At 33.6% G+C, this 19,525-nt stretch overlaps 4 protein-coding genes across 13 annotated transcripts; 1 reads left to right on the forward strand and 3 right to left on the reverse strand.

The window, feature by feature from the left end:
* Positions 1-184: 184 nt before the first annotated feature.
* LOC108758811 (RPA-interacting protein B) lies at positions 185-2,695 on the reverse strand. Of its 4 annotated transcripts, none has more exons than XM_018503956.1 (4): positions 2,613-2,695; positions 2,411-2,529; positions 676-910; positions 185-559 (listed from the first exon to the last, which is right to left on the reverse strand). In XM_018503956.1, exons 2-4 carry the CDS (start codon positions 2,489-2,491, stop codon positions 228-230), a joined length of 648 nt encoding a protein of 215 aa, XP_018359458.1. In that variant the 5' UTR covers positions 2,492-2,529; positions 2,613-2,695; the 3' UTR covers positions 185-227. The 4 variants fall into 4 exon arrangements, with proteins under 4 accessions (XP_018359458.1, XP_018359459.1, XP_018359457.1 ...); XM_018503957.1 differs by having other exon boundaries at positions 2,411-2,597; positions 2,654-2,667; XM_018503955.1 differs by lacking the exons at positions 2,411-2,529; positions 2,613-2,695 and adding an exon at positions 2,341-2,372.
* Positions 2,696-3,347: 652 nt separating this feature from the next.
* On the reverse strand, positions 3,348-5,769 carry ND-ACP (NADH dehydrogenase (ubiquinone) acyl carrier protein). Of its 2 annotated transcripts, none has more exons than XM_018504010.1 (3): positions 5,501-5,769; positions 4,475-4,594; positions 3,348-3,709 (listed from the first exon to the last, which is right to left on the reverse strand). In XM_018504010.1, exons 1-3 carry the CDS (start codon positions 5,657-5,659, stop codon positions 3,530-3,532), a joined length of 459 nt encoding a protein of 152 aa, XP_018359512.1. In that variant the 5' UTR covers positions 5,660-5,769; the 3' UTR covers positions 3,348-3,529. The 2 variants fall into 2 exon arrangements, with proteins under 2 accessions (XP_018359512.1, XP_018359511.1); XM_018504009.1 differs by lacking the exon at positions 4,475-4,594 and adding an exon at positions 4,304-4,429 and having other exon boundaries at positions 3,351-3,709; positions 5,501-5,768.
* Positions 5,770-8,981: 3,212 nt separating this feature from the next.
* LOC108758842 (KIF1-binding protein homolog) lies at positions 8,982-12,289 on the reverse strand. Its single transcript, XM_018504008.1, has 4 exons — positions 11,836-12,289; positions 11,695-11,741; positions 11,502-11,618; positions 8,982-10,958 (listed from the first exon to the last, which is right to left on the reverse strand). Exon 4 carries the CDS (start codon positions 10,955-10,957, stop codon positions 9,158-9,160), a length of 1,800 nt encoding a protein of 599 aa, XP_018359510.1. The 5' UTR covers position 10,958; positions 11,502-11,618; positions 11,695-11,741; positions 11,836-12,289; the 3' UTR covers positions 8,982-9,157.
* Positions 12,290-12,317: 28 nt separating this feature from the next.
* Tbc1d8-9 (TBC1 domain family member 8/9) lies at positions 12,318-19,525 on the forward strand. 6 transcript variants are annotated; one of them, XM_018504004.1, is made up of 19 exons: positions 12,318-12,432; positions 13,510-13,676; positions 14,184-14,357; positions 14,429-14,525; positions 14,623-14,812; positions 14,930-15,006; positions 15,107-15,163; positions 15,238-15,442; positions 15,517-15,719; positions 15,807-16,084; positions 16,162-16,365; positions 16,633-16,964; positions 17,271-17,426; positions 17,508-17,693; positions 17,772-17,960; positions 18,126-18,291; positions 18,371-18,706; positions 18,801-18,922; positions 19,005-19,223. In XM_018504004.1, exons 1-19 carry the CDS (start codon positions 12,389-12,391, stop codon positions 19,221-19,223), a joined length of 3,402 nt encoding a protein of 1,133 aa, XP_018359506.1. In that variant the 5' UTR covers positions 12,318-12,388. The 6 variants fall into 6 exon arrangements, with proteins under 6 accessions (XP_018359506.1, XP_018359507.1, XP_018359504.1 ...); XM_018504005.1 differs by having other exon boundaries at positions 12,357-12,432; positions 14,222-14,357; XM_018504002.1 differs by lacking the exon at positions 12,318-12,432 and adding an exon at positions 12,536-12,828 and having other exon boundaries at positions 19,005-19,525.

Below are 19,525 nucleotides of genomic sequence, written 5' to 3' on the forward strand. Positions count from 1 at the left end.
CAAACTAAAAATTTATAAATACTTTCTTAAAAAACCTAATGTCACAAAAATTTTAATTAACATTAAAGTTTTGTTTTGCACGTAAATTATAATACACATTGTTTACAATTGTTATTTTATAATCTTTGGACACATTGATATTGATAACATTTAATATTTACGAAAAAATATGTTAATTATTCAACACATTTGTATTTTAGAAAATTGATAGCTCGCCAACTGAATAATCAGCAAATCAATGCCAAAGTGGAACAGTCATGACATATCAGATACAAATTGAGATTAGTGTTATCAGGTATTATTGTGAATAGTGGTACCTTAACGCAATTGAATGCGTGAATATTAATACTTTCGTTAATTAAATGCCTCACTTCTTGCATGGTACGACCTGTCAATTTCAGTTTACAGACTGGACAATTCACACAATTATTCTCCTCTCCTAGTATAGCTTTCTGACACATGGGACAGAATACCTCTCTATTTTCATTGTCGACGTACATTGCAAAGTGTTCGACCTCGTCCTGCAAAATCTTCTCATATTCTTGGATTATCCATTGTTCTGTATAATAATATAATTTTTCATCAAATTCGTATTATATCACAAACAAATTAATAATAATTATTATGAATTACAAGTTTCTAGTAATATAACTGAAATTTTAGTGCTGATTATACCTTGTTCGCAAACAATTTCGTTTTCTAATTCAATTGCCTCTTCCTGAGATAGTGGCTCCTCAATCTCTTTAAACATAATACTTTTGTCGTTGTCATCTAATGTTGCTAAATTCTTGAATTCTTGGCGTATTATTTCTGTCAGTGTGTCCTGCATGTGTCTTGAGTTAAGTTCCAAGCCGAATCTACGTTTGTTAAATAAATGATCCCGCTTCTCTCGCATTCTCTGGCGACATTTCTAAAAACAGATCAGGCAATATTTTCGAAAACAAAAAAAGACAGCACCTTATGTATAAATGGGCCTTACATTTAGGCCCAGTTTCACAACTGACGGTTAACTCTTAACCGAGGTTGAACTTATTTCTCATCTTTTTCCAATTCTAGAATTGAAAAGAGATAATGAATAAGTTGAACCTCGGTTAAGAATTAACCGTCAGTTGTAAAACTGGACCTTAGAGCCATTTTCGCCAAGCTCAGTTAACTTAACCAGCCTAGTAACTGCAATGAAATAGAAAGAGATAGAAATAGTTCCATCTCTTTCTATTTTATTACAGTTACTAGGCTGGTTAAGTTAACTGAGCTTGGTGAAAGTGGCCCTTATGTCCGTTTCCATCAATGTAGATTAACTTTAATCTCAGTTCAACTTACTCTTCGTCTTTTTCTAGTTCTAAAGATTAGAAGAAGAGACGAAGAGTAAGTTGACCCGAGATTAAAGTTAATCTACATTGGTGGAAATTGGCATTAGTGATACAAGTTGACACAAACATTATTGTCCTTTTTAGCATTCAATGAATAAAGATTGCATGACACTTGTATCAATGACTTGTGTCACTAAATAGAAAGCATCCAAAATATGATAATAGACATTTTCCAACAAAAGATACAGGTAAAACTACAGAATATCTATGATATTCAAATTGAAGATATCAGACTAAACTTTGAACTTTAACTTTAGTTGAACAAAAAAACAGACACGAAAAAAATTGTATGCGCATATTTGCGCGAGAATTTTTATAAAAGAATGCAGAGTCGGATAAAGGTGCAATCTACGGTGTTCACCTCAAAAATCGATAAAATTATACTCATTCGACGCGTTTTTGCATGAAACGAAAGAATCTGGTAGGTAAAAGTGTCGCTCTGCCCCGCGAACCGAGATATTAAGCGTTAAAGTTGTCGACTATGGAGGTTAGAAAATCTGTCATACCGACGTTACGTAGCGACTGAAACATGCTCTGTGGTCACATGCGCATGCGTTGTACGTACTTTTCGGTAAGAGCGCACGAAATTTAAAGTCATAATCCATTAAATTAATAACCATTAATAACATCGCTATGCCGCCCGAACCCAAGCATTACTGTCTATACACCCCACTGTCCACATGGGTTATTAATGGTTATTAATTTAATGGATTATGATTTTAAATTTCGTGCGCTCTTACCGAAAAGTACGTACAACGCATGTGACCGCAGCGCATGCTCATATCGCAGTGTTGCGTGACCATGACGGATTTTCTAACCTGAATAATCGTGAACTTTAACGCTTAATATCTCGGTTCGCGGGGCATAGCGACACTTTTACCTGCCAGATTCTTTCGTTTCATGCAAAAACGCGTCGAATGAGTATAATTTTATCGATTTTTGAGGTGAACACCGTAGATTGCACCTTTACCCAGAGTCGCTTATATTACTATCATCCAGAAAGCTTAAAAGTAGTACGAGGTAAACATAGACTTTTCAACCTCTCGCAGCACCTCCTGCAGCTTAGGCGAGCCATGTCTGATTTTATTCGCGCAATCTCTGTTCCTCAATTTGGACGTCATTGTAGAACTGAGCGTTATCGTCCCGCCGAATTGCAGAACTGAAAAGAAATGCGGTTTTCCCAAAAGACAGACTTGAGAGACGTAATTTAACAAATTACTCCGCGCATAGCTGACAACTGACCCACAGGGCACAATTCACAAAACACATAGAACAAAGCTGGCCACAGCTGGCATTGCTGGCACAATTCACACAAATACGATATGCTCGCATACCACAGCACATGCGCAGGCTACCGAGCGTGCAGTGTCTGCACCCTCACGTTCCAAAATCCTTTATCCTGCAGCTAATCACATGTCGATAAGAAATCGTACGACAAATAAAATACTAAAAACAGAATACGGAAAATTAACGCGGCAAATACTCGCAGTTGCAACACGAATTGCATAACCGGTATTTGTTGACGATGAATTTACACGCCTGGCAAGTACGTTAATAACTTCCATAAATTGAAGACACTTTTCCGAGAAAATTACAAAAAAAAAAATAAATTTACATGCGCGCAGTGACACGTATGAGGTGGCATATTCAAATTTCAAATTCATTCAAATACAAATATTCTATTCTATTATACTTGTAAAATAATCAGAATCAAATTCAAAATAATTGATTCGAACTGTTCGATTGAATCAGCGACAATTCAATTTTTTATATAAAAAAATCGGGAACACAACATTGTATTGCGTTCTTAACGAATTTAATTATTATGATTGTAGTTATATAGTAGTTTTAATAAAACGAATTTTACGAATATGAAATATACAGTATTATTACAAAATAAAAGAGCATGTTTTGATACAGTACTAAACTGTGGAATTTATAAACGGTTCTCTGTACGTTTCTTACAATTTTTTAGGATGCGTACGCACATAAAAGAAATTCGATGTAACAATTCGCTTATTTTTTATTCATATAATGATAAGTGGTCTATATACAGAAAAAAACAATGGCGGCAGGGTAAAACGCTGTGATCCGTTATTTCCAATCGAAACAACGACGGATGTTGACTAAACACGTAGATATAAGTAATACAAGGCGTGTTATTCATATATATCCTCCCTGTCCGCTACGTAACGCACTATATCCTTAGGTTTCAATAGCCTCTCAGCATCCATATCTGGAATCTCGAAGCCAAACTCGTCCTCCATCGCCATTATGATCTCCACGTGATCCAGGGAATCCAGACCCAGATCGTCCATAAAATGCGAATCCAAGGACAGCTGAAGATTCAATCTATCGTTAGATTAAGATTCAATCGCACGCCTGGGCTTCCTGCACAACTGACATGTTCCTCTGATAATTAATCGAATAAAATACATTAGGGAGAGTATTTTACATATTAAAATTTTTTAATTAGATATTATATAAATAGTAAATATTCTTCTGCCATATATATATTTTTAACAATAGTATATAATAATGCAAATTATTATATAAATAAAGTAAATAAGAGTTAAAAAAGAGATTTGTTTCTACATGTCAGTATGTACGCAGACGCCACGATCAAGCGAGGTGTTAACCAACTATTCTTTGTTTTAAGAGATATTTCTCAAAACATTTCAGTAAAGAAACTAGCAACAGAAAATTGGTGTAATTATATTATGTGTAAGAAATTATCAACTCTTCTAATTAATATGGAAAAGCTATGTGTTTAAAAAGATATATATACGATTTTTATTTTTACATATTTTTCAAACACAATTGCAACTAATGATGAATTTTTGTATGCATTTTGACATTTTTTTGTTAAGAAAACAGAATCGTCTACAGAAATGTCTTGGCAAATATTTCAAGAATATTGATTTCGAAGATACCTTTGTGGGTTCAATTTTGTCATAAAGTTTCAGAACCAAGAGCACCCGCTGACTGATAATATCAAGGGTTAGCGGATCCTTATGACTGTAATGGCGCACCTGCTTGATGCGTGTGTCCCTTAAGCCCTGCAAAATTTTTCCCAGAAAGAAGAAAGATGTATTTTATGTAACCTTTTCTACAAGGGCGTCGTTATAAACGGCTACAGCTTTCAATACGCGCTCTTCGATATCCTTAATCGATTTCGGTTTCTCTTTACTAACATCTTGACAGTATCCACGATTGCATTTTACCTGCATTCATCAAATAATCTTTTCATATATATTTTAATGTCCAGTTTTTATGAAAAGATTTCATGAAGAAATGTTGACTGTACTTGGATATACTTTGCAAAAAATATATTCTAATGTGATTTTATAGTACTTCATTAAATAATGGTAATTTAAATTCAATTATGAAAATCTTAAACGCATATATCAACAAAAATAAATTCGTATGTTTTAGGATAAAACAATATTTGAAAATGCTACATACAGATCTAGGAATAAAAGATTAAATTTATTGTTAGTAGACTAAATTTGGTGTCGTTATACAGCTTCATAACAATATTGTTACTATCATTGAAAATAGGAGCCAAATGTTAATTTCTACAGGTATACATTAACTTTAATTTCAGTTTAATTTAAGTTTGCTTACTCAATATTTTTTTCTAATTCTAAGAATTAGAAAAAAAATAAAGATTAAATTAAATCGAGATTGAAGTTAATCTACATTAGCAGAAATGGACATTAATCCAGTTCATGCTTTTCCTTTTTCTATACTTTCTCTATCAGCTCTTCTTATTTTTGTACAAATAAAGTATGGGTCCAATATGATGTCCAGATCAAGTATAGTGTTAATCCAGATCAAGTATGGGTTGTTTGTTTATGTCTCCAACAAAACTAAATGCAAAATCTATCATATGATGCAACTGATGGGTAAAAGAGTTGTAAACACCAAGCGCATAAGAAAGCGCTGCCAAAACAAATATATTGAGCTAAGATGAATTGAACTGGTTGACCGACGAGTTGTCTCTGGGCATCTTTGCAAGTATTTCAAGTTGCTTCAGTTACATAATGAGAGTTTCGTGGAACCCACTGCCGTGAACAATTGCTCAGCGAAGAGTCGATCACGCGTATCACACTGTCCGTTAATATTACCTGCGGTACGACAAGCGTCGTCCACGCGGCACGATGTAACAACCTCTGCTCACATCGCATCCGAACGAGTGCACCACTCGTGCATCGCAACCGACTGAATGAGTTTCTGAAGCAACCGGTGTTCCTCGCCAACAGCCGAACACCCGCCAAGGACGCCATTTTCACCCACGATGAATGAACGAGGAACAACACCAACGAGGACTGATCCGTATTCCTGATATGAGACTTGACGAAGCTCCTCTTGTTCCTGGATTCACCGCTCCGGACGATCCGCGGCGCGGATTACGAGGAATATTCGCCGCGCGTGCTGACATCTACTTTCGTACAGCCTTATCAATCTTATCAGCCGAAGCGGTGACTGGTAGCGACGCAACAAAACAATATTTTTTGTCCAATTTTGGTTTTATCTGCACGCATGAGATACGGGTGGCACCCAGTTGGAGTTTGGACACGGCTCAATTGGACACGAGTCACTCACAGCGCTTGAGACTACAAAGCTCCTAAGCACCGGTCGCTGTGATTGGTGGTGTCCAATCGAGCCGTGGTCAATCGGGATCACCCCATATGAACATTACTGTACTAAATTCTTCGATTTATCGATTCTTCTATCAAAAATTACTGTGTGACATTTCATAAACAATTCTAATGTTACACGATAATTTTTGATAAAATGAAAAATTGATAAATCGAAGAATTTAGTATAATAATGTTCATATCACAATGATAATCATTATGTACTATCCAGATAGCACTGAACATCCCAGATAGAACGTCCATTTTAAGTCCAAATCACGTCCACACGTCCATGGACATAAAATGGACGTCCTTGGGATGTCCGTCGTACGGATGTCCTATTCAAAACATCCTATGGATGTCCGAATTTGGATTTTACTTTTACTAAATGTTTTTCTTTATATTTTTATTATATTCGTATTATTTACCGAACCAAAAACCAACAAGAATTGAATAACATACTTTTTATATATCTTATATAATATCATATTAATAATATTACCCAAATAAAATTAGTTAATTCCAAAAAATTGTAATTTTTATTTTTTTATGAAATACCCAGTACTTTTAAATATTTTTAATTAAATTTAAAATTAAAGACACACTTACTGCAATATTGGACTAACTCACATATTTGGTGAAAGAGGAGAATATATAAATAAGACAGTCGGAGGATGGTATAGCATATATTCCAATAAACACGTATTATTATATAGTACGTGATTACTAATATTGCAGCAAGGTCTTCAACTAAAAAAGATGTCCAAAATTAGTCAGGGATAATTCTCGAATGTTGCTTCTATTGAAGATATTAAAAATATTCTGTCATTAACGATCGAACTACGACAATTTAACTTGAGTTAATGGACATCAGGACCATTATAGAATTAATTAGTTAAATATAGACTTATGGAACATATAATAATTTATACACGCGTTAATCATATGTAAATCTTGTAAACAGTCACTGAAGAGGACCGTTGAAAAAAGATTCAAACGTTTAAAACATTGTTTATATGTAGTTTAATAAAGCATTTTAATTATAACATATTAACTTGCTAAGCTCAAAAAACCCTTATTGTATATTAATTGAATTATATTCATATTGAGTCGTAAAATATATCTATACCTTCCCAGATAGCATAAGGACGTCCATTGTACGTCCATTGGACATCCGTTTCTGGACATTGGAACGTCAATAGGAAATCCAAATTATATCGTTGAACCTATGGACGGTCATGAGATGTACATTTGTCACAACTTTGTACGTCCATAATAAATTACAATTTTTTAGAATTAACTAATTTTATTTGGGTAATATTATTAATATGATATTATATAATATAAGATATATAAAAAATATGTTATTCAATACTTGTTGGTTCTTGGTTCGGTAAATAATACGAATATAATAAAAATATAAAGAAAAACATTTAATAAAAGTAAAATCCAAATTCGGACATTCATAGAATGTTTTGTATAGGACATCCGTACGACGGACATCTCAAGGACGTCCATTTTATGTCCGTGGACGTGCGGACGTGATTTGGACTTAAAATGGACATCCTTGGGATGTCCAGTGCTATCTGGGTTTCTTAATTTTGTAATATACTTTTATTACTCTACTACATGTGTGTGTGTGTGTGTATGTGTGCGTGCGTGCGTGCGTGCGTGCGCGGGCGTGTGTGTACACTTTTTCATATTTTTAAATTTCATTAATAATTAAATCAGTCATTTTATGCAAATCATTCTGTATAATTTATTATAGAATTTATTCAAAATATTATACTTATATGTATAAAAATATACTCTATTTTTTAATATGCCGATTTTCAATTAAAAGGAAATTACTAATAAAACGATGCTCATATACATTCCAAAATTTCCTTCTCGTGCGTTTCAATTTCTTTTATCTTCTATTTGCTTCTATATTCTTTCTATTTGAACGGTTTGAACGACCGTAATAAGGCATACAAATATCAACCCGGTATTCGACTTGGTAATTGACTGCTAACAGTCATTATATATGTATAGCCAAGAAGGATAGAACGATGTTTCACAATCAAGAGCGAGCACAATCAAGAGAGAGTGGAGCGGAAGCCATCATTTTCAGCGTTGGAGTATGTATGGTCGACTCAGTTGACTGTGTCTCATAAAAAGAAAGAAAGCAGCCGATGATTTACATTTGTTGAAATTTGAATCCTCTTGTCAAGTCGAACACGCTTATCTTTGTCGTAATTATCCAACCAGCGCGCTGCAGCAAACCGAACACCTTCTGTAGCCGCAGTTGATTGGTCTTCGTTCGAGACTCGCGTGTAGAGTTGCTAAAAAACTCTAGTCGGCAGTTGAATGCAGCGAGAAATTCAAACACATCGGAGGATTGCAGATTTTTACAAATAATACTTTTTAATAATTAAAGATTTCACATTAGGATTACATTAGATCTGTTAGGGATACTCAGTAGATTAATACATTACTCTCCTATTTATTAAAATTTAATTTATAATAGAATTATAAGACATATTTTATACTTATGTATAATTTTATAATTAATATATATTTATTACACAAAATTCATTAAAAATTAAACTTGTAAATGATGCACACTTTTTAAACGTATCAATTCTTTAATGCGCCATACACAACAAATCATTAAAAAGGCTATTATTATTCTATAATGTTTTACTATTATATTATTTATAATAGTTTATTACTAAATCGAGAGAGAAGTAACTCAAATTCCGATTATTTCAGTTAATAAGCCTTATTTGATATTATTTTGTTAACATGTATAGAACTATTTATTTTTTTTTTTTTAATAAAGGAAAAAGATTAGTACACAATAAAGTATAACTACTTTTTCATCTTAAATATATTTTTAATGTATTTCAATATATAATGTATAATGTATGATTATATATATATATATATACAAATATAAGTGTACAAATATAAGGAATGAGCTAATCGTAAATACATAAGAAAGCATTTAATTTAAATACACGCAATACATAAATATATGCTTTGCAGATGTAAATTTCTGTATTCCCTCGTACAAAAACCATCGTCTGCTGCACAGAGAGAAAAATACAACAAAATATCATTCAACATTGTCACGGAAATGAAAAAGAGAGAAAAATAGCATTATTGATTTATCTGTTGCTGTTTTAATCTATCTATTGTAAGCGGCAGCAATGTGACAAATTCTTTAGACAATTTTATAAATTCGTATTTTTCTAATTTCTTCTGCTTTTCAGGATGCTTATCGTAGTAATTAACGACGAAACTATAAGCATCAACACTATTCTGCATGTTTTCTATCTTTTGTTGTACGTCGGAAGTTATAATCTTATTATACAATCTTCCCACATGGAAGTAAGTATACAATGCTGGATACAGCAAATCCTCTGAGAAGGACTCGACTCCGTTTTCGGATTTGCTCATCTCTAAAGAATTCAAGTACGACTGATAATGCTTTATGCTGTTTCTCGCCAGGCGCTCGATCTTCGCTATCACATGAGCCGTCGGCCTTTCGTTGGATGCTTGCAAACGATCAATCTTCAAGTCCAGGATCTCCGAATACGTTTCCGCAAGCTCGATCCAAATTTCCCTACAGACGATTCGGTAAAACCGCGAAGACAATCCCTCAATTACTTCCTCCAGAATGTCTATCCGCCGTTTGTGCATTCTCGCCTGCCTGTCTTCGTTGTCTTCGAAGAACGCCAAGTATTTGTACGCTTGAGAGAGGTCTTGGACAATCCAAGCGTAATCCGACGCGTGATTCTCGAAAGTGTAATATTCCTTCGCCTTATCCAACCATTTCCGAACGTTCAAGAACACCGGTCTAGCATCGTTAAAATCCAATAAATACATATCTGTAACTTCATTAGTAATCGATTCTAATTCTAGTTCTAGATCTACAAATCTTGGATCCTCCATGGTTTCAGTATGAGAATATTTATAGACTTTATCAGCAACTTTCGCAGGCTTTGAATCCTGATCCTCTTCCTCGGCCTTTTTCATTAATCTCTCTTTAGATGCTCCCAGGAGAGCAATACCGTACTTCGCCCAACATCTAGCGATATTTGCTGATCCATGATCGTAATTTTCGTATTGCGCAGCAATGGTCTCGCTGGTTTCCCTAGTGCCTTTTGTTTTCAAGATTTCAGAGTATTTCTCCAATATACAGGACGCTGCAGCTAGATGATGCCTCGCTTGTGGAAATTTGTCTTGTTCTATGAAATATTGAGATATTGCTGCGGCATTTAAAGCCCAATCGACATAATCCAGATCTTGCGTTATTTTATTTTGACTTAATTGCTTGCTCAATGTTCGGTGACAATAAAGAGCAAAATTACACTTGTCATCTAACTCGCGACAGACCTGTGCTAAATAATACAGAGTCAATGTGTGAAGCTTCTCGAGAATACTTTTTGCGCACAGATTTCCTTCTATTTCCTCAATACCCATAATGGACACCATATGAACAGGATCGAGTCTAATATCTTCTGTAAACTTAATGTATAAGTCTTCCGCTTGCTTTAGAAAGTCTTTAGCTTCCTCGTATGAACCTCGTTGTGCATAAATTAGACCCAATTGATTATTACCGCTTATAGCTGGTAAAATGCCTTCAGACGTCAATTTGCTGTCTTCTAACAAGTCGATGCATTTTTTATAACATTCTGTAGCAAATCCTGTATCTTCCATGTCAGCTCGTAATATACCTATGTTCAAATAAGTTATCGCAGCTGCCACGGTGCAGAGAGTTTCTTTGCAGTGCGTAAGCGCTTCCAGTATCTCCATTAGAATCTCCACAGCCTTAGACTTTTTCTCGTAAAGCTTATTCGGATCGCTCTTTGCCTCGCGTTCTAATAATTGCTGAACCTCCTGATATTTTTCCTTCACCCATGATCCTGGGTGATTAACTCTTTCCAAACATTCCATTCTATCAAAGTAATTCAACATTAATATGCTTTCGGTATTATTATATATTTATCTTTTATAGTCTATGCATTTTGCAAGTTATCTCTGTGCCTAGATTCATTAATGAATGTCAACCTTCATATCTCTGTCCTCTTCTCCTATTCTTAAAAGTATATACAAAGGTAATTCTTCAGAGGAGCAGGTCAATCAAGTCAGGATAATGTACATTCATAAAATTGTAATCAAGATTATGAATTTTCTGCAAGTTTTCCACTATCTTTAAGTGGATTTTTGAATGCCTTATCCAATTTTTTATGTTGCTCCTGATCTTATTGGTATCATTAATCGTCTGTTATACAGATTGCAAACTATGTTACTGCAATTCGAAATTTCTTAACAGATCCGAAGAGAAAAAATTGAAAGTTAATATAATTCCTTGTCCTGATGATATAAACTTCAATGTTGACGAAACATTGGTATTACAATAAGATCCAGACACAGAGATAATTTGTGAAATGCATAGCTTCTGTATACAAAGTATCCATGGAAGCCTCAAAACCATTACTTTATGTCTTTTATTTTCCTGTTTAGCACTTGATCTCTTCAATGTACAATTAGAGATTTTTACTAGAACTGAATTAAATCTATCAGAGATGTTCAGGATCATAGACTAAGGTACCTCCTAAAAAAATATACAGTTATGAGATATAAATGTTTTCACATATAAAAAAAACAGGAGATTATTATTACTTTCTAACCTTATTAAATTATTGACACTCCTGTTGTTAATAGTCCATCAAAATTGCTAGGATTAAATTAAATCTGTCAGAAATATTCAGAATCATACAAACACTACGGACTAACTACTTAGTTAAAATCATATAATATACAGTTATTACCTCCTAAAAAATATGTAATTGTGATAATATACAGGTATGAACGTTTTCACTTGCGTTTTCATATGTAAAAAAACAGTAGACTATTATTATCCTCTAATTTTTCCAAATTATTCGTATCCCTGTTGTGCTAATAGTCAAAATCACTCTTGAGAAAAAGTCTTTCGTCCTAAAAATTCAGGCGGACTCGGATCGTCATTGATCGTCGTCGAGACATGTCGAGTATACAGTCTTATTACAGTGCGAGTGCAGAAATTGTAATATCGATCGCCAGTAACGATATCTCTCGACTTTAGTGACATCGTTCCGCGTGGCGTGGCGAGCGTGCGTCTCTCGCGAAGAAGAGTCGCAGGTCGCAGCTGATCGTTTCGCCGTCGCGAGTATATTGCTTTAATTTTTCCTCCCCTCTCGCTCCACCGTCAGCGGCGTCGACATTTTCGCGGCAGTTCCTCGGAGAGGATTGCTTGTGCGCGTGTAACGTCGTCTTTGTCGTCGTTATCATCGTCGTTCTGTGTCAGTGCCATATGTACCTCGCGCGGTGTGCACGGAGATCGAGATGTGGGTGAAGCCGCAAGAAGTGTTGCTCGCCAATGCGTTCTGGTAAAATCGCGCCTAACGACGTTTGTATTCCTTTTAGCTGAACTCCTTGGGCGAAAAAATACTAGTATACCATTTTATTCTCGTTGTTAAATGATAGGATAAAATAATACTCGAAGGCACTCGGGTAATGTTTTCGAATGCTGTCTCTTGCACGGATCAGTTTTCCTCCTTTTTTCTTCAAACGAAAAAGTTTAGCCGAAAAGAACAAGGTCTCTTGCTGTCACCGATTGACGACGGCTCCGAGATGCCACGCCGCGATCTGAACTTCAACGCCAGCGGTCGCAACCGGTCTCGAAGACGATTCGTCATTCGTCAAGTCGCAGTCGGTCGCGCGGAATGTTTACATTTGTATCGGAGACAGCTGACGGGGAGGTGCCGTTCTCTCGAGCGCGGGAGGTGACTTTATCGTGACAGTGATTCAACCATGGTCTTTATCGCGCCGCGATTCGACAACATCAGTTTCTTACATCCGCGTCATTTCAACTGCGGAATAGCGTTTATCGGCTACCAACGTCATAACGCGACAAAATTACCGTTGTTAACGCGTAAGCCACGTACAGTAGATAACGAGCGCGAAAACGCCTGGTAAAATGTGTACAAAAGTACGACGCGAATGTCTGGTCGGGTTCGATAAGCGGCGATCGCGATGTCGACATCAGTGACACGATAAGCGAGGATAGTTTGACGCTAATTTGACATGCTTTCAATATATACAATAACGGCTAGTAATAACAATAAATGTTAAAGGAGAAAGAGATTATTGATAATAGCAATTTGTGAATAATCTTAGCGCGATAAAATAATTAATATTTCTTTAATTCTTTTCAAAATTTTTATTTATATTTAAATTAAACAAATATATTTTCTTCAATTTGATTTAGTTGAATTTATCATATTTGAGTATATTTATTGTACTAAATTTTTGATGTTATTTTAAATTGTTTATTATATATTTGTTGAAGAACTATTTTAATTATTCTAAAATTATTTATTTTGAAAAATATTTTCTTTCTATACAGATATTTATAACATGTATAATTCTGTCGTATAATTCTGTTGTGTCATTTTATAATATAGGATTACTGAACAGGCGACTGTATATTTCGTACTGCAACGTCGTAAAGGACATGGAAAAACGAAAGGTCTTACCTCCATATTGGTGGGTACATTGGACAGCGTTTTCGACACCAAACCACCACCCTTTAGAATTCTTCATCAGACGCCATCGTCGGAAGTTTATTGGGGTATTGGATTATAATTGAAATTTAAGATTTTAGTATAAGATATGCATATAGAATGTAAAATATATACATATATATTTTTTAAAAAAAGAAAGAAAGAAAAGAAAGGAGAAAAAAACAAATTGGAGATCATTTTTATCTACAGACATATACATTTAATTAAATTATGCAATTATGCTTATTATAATTATTACATATTAATTTTCTTGCTCATATTATGCATTTAAAAAGATGTAAAGCCAAGGACAATGAATATATGTGTGAGTATTGCTTTAATAGTAGTGGTAGTAGCACAGTAACTGATAACAGTGCATATTAGCATAAATAATTGTCAGCTGTGTACGGCAAATGCCAAGGGAGCATAAGAATGTTATTCAATGCTTTCACCTACAGTTTTATGCAATTACAATATCTGAAAAAAATTATAAGGCTTATTAGGTTTTATATTAATTAAATCTCTTAAGTAGAATTTGAATCTGTAATGTGTCCTTTTACATTTGAAACTTACAGAAGTGGCATGTTCCTTGACCCGCGAAGAGATTTTGCAGGATTGGGAATGGCTCCACTCGAATTTAATGGCTACGCTTACGTCGTTCGATACCGAGGAAGAGATAACGGAATTCGTTTGCTGCAAAATTCAATCTATAATAGCAAATAACATCCCGGATTCTCAGTTCGCAGATGGTAGAATCATTAATCATTATTTACATTATAAAAACATTTACGAATGCTTTAATTGAACGTTGATATTACAGAAGAAGACCCAGAGTCTTTTAAAACTGTGTCTTTTAAATTTCACCAATTGTTCAATATACCCAAAGAGGACAAATTGGTCAATTATTATTCGTGCAGGTTTTTAAAATTTTAATATATAAAGATTACATAAAAATATAATATTAAATACACATTTAAGAAAGTAATCATAAGGGGTTGCTATGTTTTTTTTTAGTTACTGGAAATCACGATTACCTAGACAAGGATGGCTCTATTTATCTGTAAATCACATGTGCTTTTATGCTTATATACTGGCGAGAGAAACGAAATTGACCATAAGATGGACAGACATTACGGAATTGAACAAAACTAGTTCCCTTATAGTTCCGGATAGTATACGTGTTGTAACACGTGACAATAAAGAGGTATATGTTAATGTGTACACATACGTTTCTATGTATTATTATTATCGACACATGTCATGATACATTCCATATATTTCAATCAATTCTTAACATTTAATTTTTTCGTTTGTGTTACAGCATTATTTTTCTATGTTTATACATAAATCAGAAACATATTCGTTAATGGAACAACTGACCAATATTGCTATGAAAAGGTACTAAAGTTTATTAAAATACAGAAGATATTTAAAGAATAATCATTTTTGTACTTTATGTATTAATTTATTACAAAATGATTTTTTCGCTTTTTTGTAGACTTATTGATGAAAAAAGTGGATTTAATGAGGATAGAGACTTATTGAATAAATTAAGGTATATTGATATATGATTATATTATTTTTTAGAAAGTTATGCAGAAATAAACACTAAATTAATTCTTAATTTAGCAAAAATGTGCCTAAGAAACCATCTTTCTTGAAGAGAGATTTGGATGCACGAGCACATTCAGAAACATACAGGCTTCAATTTAGATTGCCAGGAACCGAGAAATTAGATGGTAGCATTGATGCTACTTTATGGACTCCATACAACAAAAGATACGTCTGGGGAAAGATATACTTATCTCAAAATTATCTTTGTTTTGAAAGTAGAGTAAGCATATTATATTAAAACTAATGAATTCCTTAAATGTGTGTAAAATTTATTTATTACTTGTATCTATTTAGGTAAGAAGACAAGTCAGTTTAGTTATACCTCTAAGGGAAGTAACACTCGTTGAATCGGCGGAAAATCAGTCCAGCGCAGGAGCAGATAAGTCAATATTAGTCACAACGGCGCGTTCATCATTTCTATTCGCCCAAATACATGATAGAGATTTCGTGGTGCAAAAAATCTCTGAGCTCCTATCAAAGTCTAAACTTAATTATATGTATGTTTGCGTTACATTTTCTAGTAGATATAAAATAAAGATGTAAAATATATATACAATAACATAAAATTTGTAATCTTGTTATAGAACGAGAGAGAATGTATGTTTGCCGAATACGAGCAACAATTGCGAGGAAATAAAGCCTACAGAACAATGGAAACCACAACCGCCACTGATGATACTTTTCAAGGCCCCATTGACTCCCGAAGCCGCATTGAAACAAGAAGCTAAAGAGAAGCAATGGGAACTTCATTTTGCAGAATATGGAAGAGGAATTACTATGTACAGAACTACGGAAACTACGAAACTCGTTATTCAAGGAATACCTCAATCTCTCAGAGGAGAAGTTTGGCTCACCTTTTCTGGTAATATATATAAATGATACATACTCTCCATATAAATGATATTGAGATTTAATACATAAAATAATATTATTTTATAGGTGCTTTAAATGAGAAGGCAATGAATCCAGATTTGTATAAATCATTAGTCGAACAATCTCTTGGTAAATCATGTCAAGCAAACGAGGAAATCGAAAGGGATTTGCATAGATCGTTACCGGAACATCCAGCTTTCCAATCGGATACCGGAATCAGTGCGTTACGAAGGGTATTATCTGCCTATGCATGGCGAAATCCTCAGATAGGCAAGTCTAATATTTTTCTGTTTGTAACATAGCTATTTGAAATTCTCACACACACTAGTCGAATTTTTTAATTATAATAAATACAATTTTTTATTATATAATTTTATTGAATATTTATTTATTAAAAACCAACGATTTTAAGTGTGTTAAAATATACAATTAATATCCATTTAAAAATAAATAATTAAATCGTGCTGCTATTTTTAGCGGCATCACGTTAATATAAATGAAATTATTCATAAATATTCTATGTGTGTGTTCTTACAGGTTATTGTCAGGCAATGAATATAGTAGCGTCAGTTTTACTAATTTATTGCTCTGAGGAATCAGCGTTCTGGCAGTTATGTAATGTTTGTGAATCATTACTGCCTGATTACTATGATCGCAGAGTGGTTGGTGCTCTCGTTGACCAAGGTCTTTTAGAGGAACTGGCAGCCGAGCATTTGCCAGTGTTACATGCCAAGTTACAGGAGCTTGGCTTAATTAAAGTTATCTCATTATCTTGGTTTTTAACTATATTCTTGAGCGTTATGCCAACCAGTAGCGCTGTAAATATTATGGACTGTTTCTTCTACGATGGGGCAAAAGTTATTTTTCAGGTAACAAACTAAGTATAGAGAGTAGCTTTATTTTCAATTGTTTTTTCAATTAATGAAGTCTTTCAACAAAAATAATTCTTGATAAATTTTAAAGATTATTGTATGAAAAATTCTTATTGTATAAATTAAATTATATTGTATAAATAAATTTAATTTAACATAAATTTTCTTTTAATTTTGAAAATTTTTCTTAACAAATTTATTTTATTTTATTTAAATTTATTAAATTTTTTAATTTAATAAAATTACTTTGTTACATATAGATATGAGATATTTATAACAAATAAATCTATTCTGCTTTATCAGATAGCATTGACTGTATTGGAATGGAATCAAGACAAGTTACTTAATTGTCGCGATGACGGAGAAGCCATGCAACTGTTGACAGATTACCTTGGTGGTGTTTATAACGATGAAGGTCCGATATTTCCTAAACCAATTGATAGTACATTACTCAATAAGGTAAGAATATACATATCTTCTGATTATTTCATGTATTTAATCTTTGACTATAACGTAGCTGAAATATATTTGCTATTGTAGAGTATATCTGTACAAACATTAATTTATGAAGCGTATTCAAGATATGGATCTTTAACAATTGGTGGCATAGAAAGATTGCGCCTGAAACATAGATTGAGGGTAGTTCAAAGCCTCGAAGATGGAATTGAAAAAAACGTAATTAGAAGCGTTATTGTTGATAAATATATGAAAATGGAAGAGTTGCAGGTAATTTAGAATAATTCCATATAGACAAATCATAGAAGGAAATTATAAATATTTTAATTATATGTGCTATGTATATAGGAATTATTAAGTTTAGTGAGAGAAGAGCTAATGAGCCAACGAAAATCCGAACCTGATCGCTACGATCCTACCCAACCGCCGTACGAAGCATATAAAGTAGATTTTGACTTATTTAGAATATTATTTGGTGGTCTGTCTCCGTGGGGAAAATGCACTCAAGCTGAATCTCTTTCTGCGCGACTATTTCGTGTAAGTTCAGTTTCTATAAATAAATTAATCTTGGTTTGATTAACATACATTATAAAATTTTGCATAGTGAAATTAAATTTTAAAAAATCATTATATTTTACAAGAATTGATTATAGACGAAAACAACATTAATTATATAATTATTTTAATTAAAAAATATTTTAGTTAATGGACCGTAATCGTGACGGTTTGTTAAACTTCCGGGAACTGGTGCAGGCCATAGGGATGACAGCAACAGCTGATTTGACGCAAAGATTAAAGTTATTATATACGTTGCATTTACCGCCACTTCTTACGCCTGCCGACTTTGAATCTCCAACACATTCAGCAGGTAGATTCATTCAGCTATGTATATATGAAAGTCATTTATATATGTCTTTTTATGTTACATCACGATATAAATTGGTTAGATGGAGCTGAAGTGGCGGCAGAAGCTACGGATTTCTTTGATAACATGGAGCAAAGCGTAGCTTCCTTGGAAATGCCAATTAGCATAGCCGAAGAACCAACTGTAGGCACTTTATCACGATCTACAAGCTTGAATAGCCAGCCAGGTGATCAATCATGGGAAGTTCAGAGTATGGGTAGTTTACGTTCAATGATAGCATCAAAAGACAGTCCATTGGATCTTAAAACTGTGCCAAAAATGTCTCAAGGACATTTTATAGCATTATGGAAAACTCTTTACGACATGTTTCCTGCTCAACCTGAAGAACAGGAAACATATCATTGCATCGCTTCTATAGGTAATATTTATATTACTGTATTCAAAAATTTTATATATTGTAGTAATTTACTTATAATTTAATTATAATTAAATAAAATAAACCTAAATCATAGGTACACTTCTACTCCAATTAGGAGACGTTGGCAAGAAATTCTATATAGAGAAAGAAGAATCTGAAGATAGTTTACTTCTAGCTGCTTCTGCAGCTCAACAAGCTTCTTCAGTTGTCGAAAGGGTATATATTTTTATTTGTACTGACAACCGATATTCTTTATTATAGCAGTAAATTTATAAACTTGATATGTCCTTCTTCTCAGTCACCCGATCGTAATGGAAATCCATCGAGCATAACGTCCTCCGCCGATCCCGATTGGTCGATTACCGTCGAGCAGTTTTTGGCATCTGCTTTAACCGGTCAAGCAATAGTTGACTTCTTCAGTAAACGAACCGATCTCATGGAAGCTATGACAACATTGAAAAATCGTAGATTCAATCGTGTTCATTCCTTATCAGACACACCCACTCTAAATGGATGACACACGGTGATTAATATATAAGAGATATATTAATAATATTATTATATATATATTTTTATGCATGGCTGGCTTAGATAAATTGACGAAGGAAAAAATCGAGAATTACATAACACACAGAAATTTATATATTATTACTATTGGAGAATGTGAATTTTTAACTTAAAAAAACGCAATTGCATGAATGGCAATATGTGCAATATGATAGCTATAAACAGTACATATTCATTTATTACAATACTGATAAGTCGTGTCAAGATTTTTATAATTCTTATTTTCTAAATTTTTTCTATAAATGTTCTTTG

Source organism: Trachymyrmex cornetzi, unplaced genomic scaffold (genome assembly GCF_001594075.2).
Source record: "Trachymyrmex cornetzi isolate Tcor2-1 unplaced genomic scaffold, Tcor1.1 scaffold16, whole genome shotgun sequence".
NCBI classification, from domain to species: domain Eukaryota; kingdom Metazoa; phylum Arthropoda; class Insecta; order Hymenoptera; family Formicidae; genus Trachymyrmex; species Trachymyrmex cornetzi.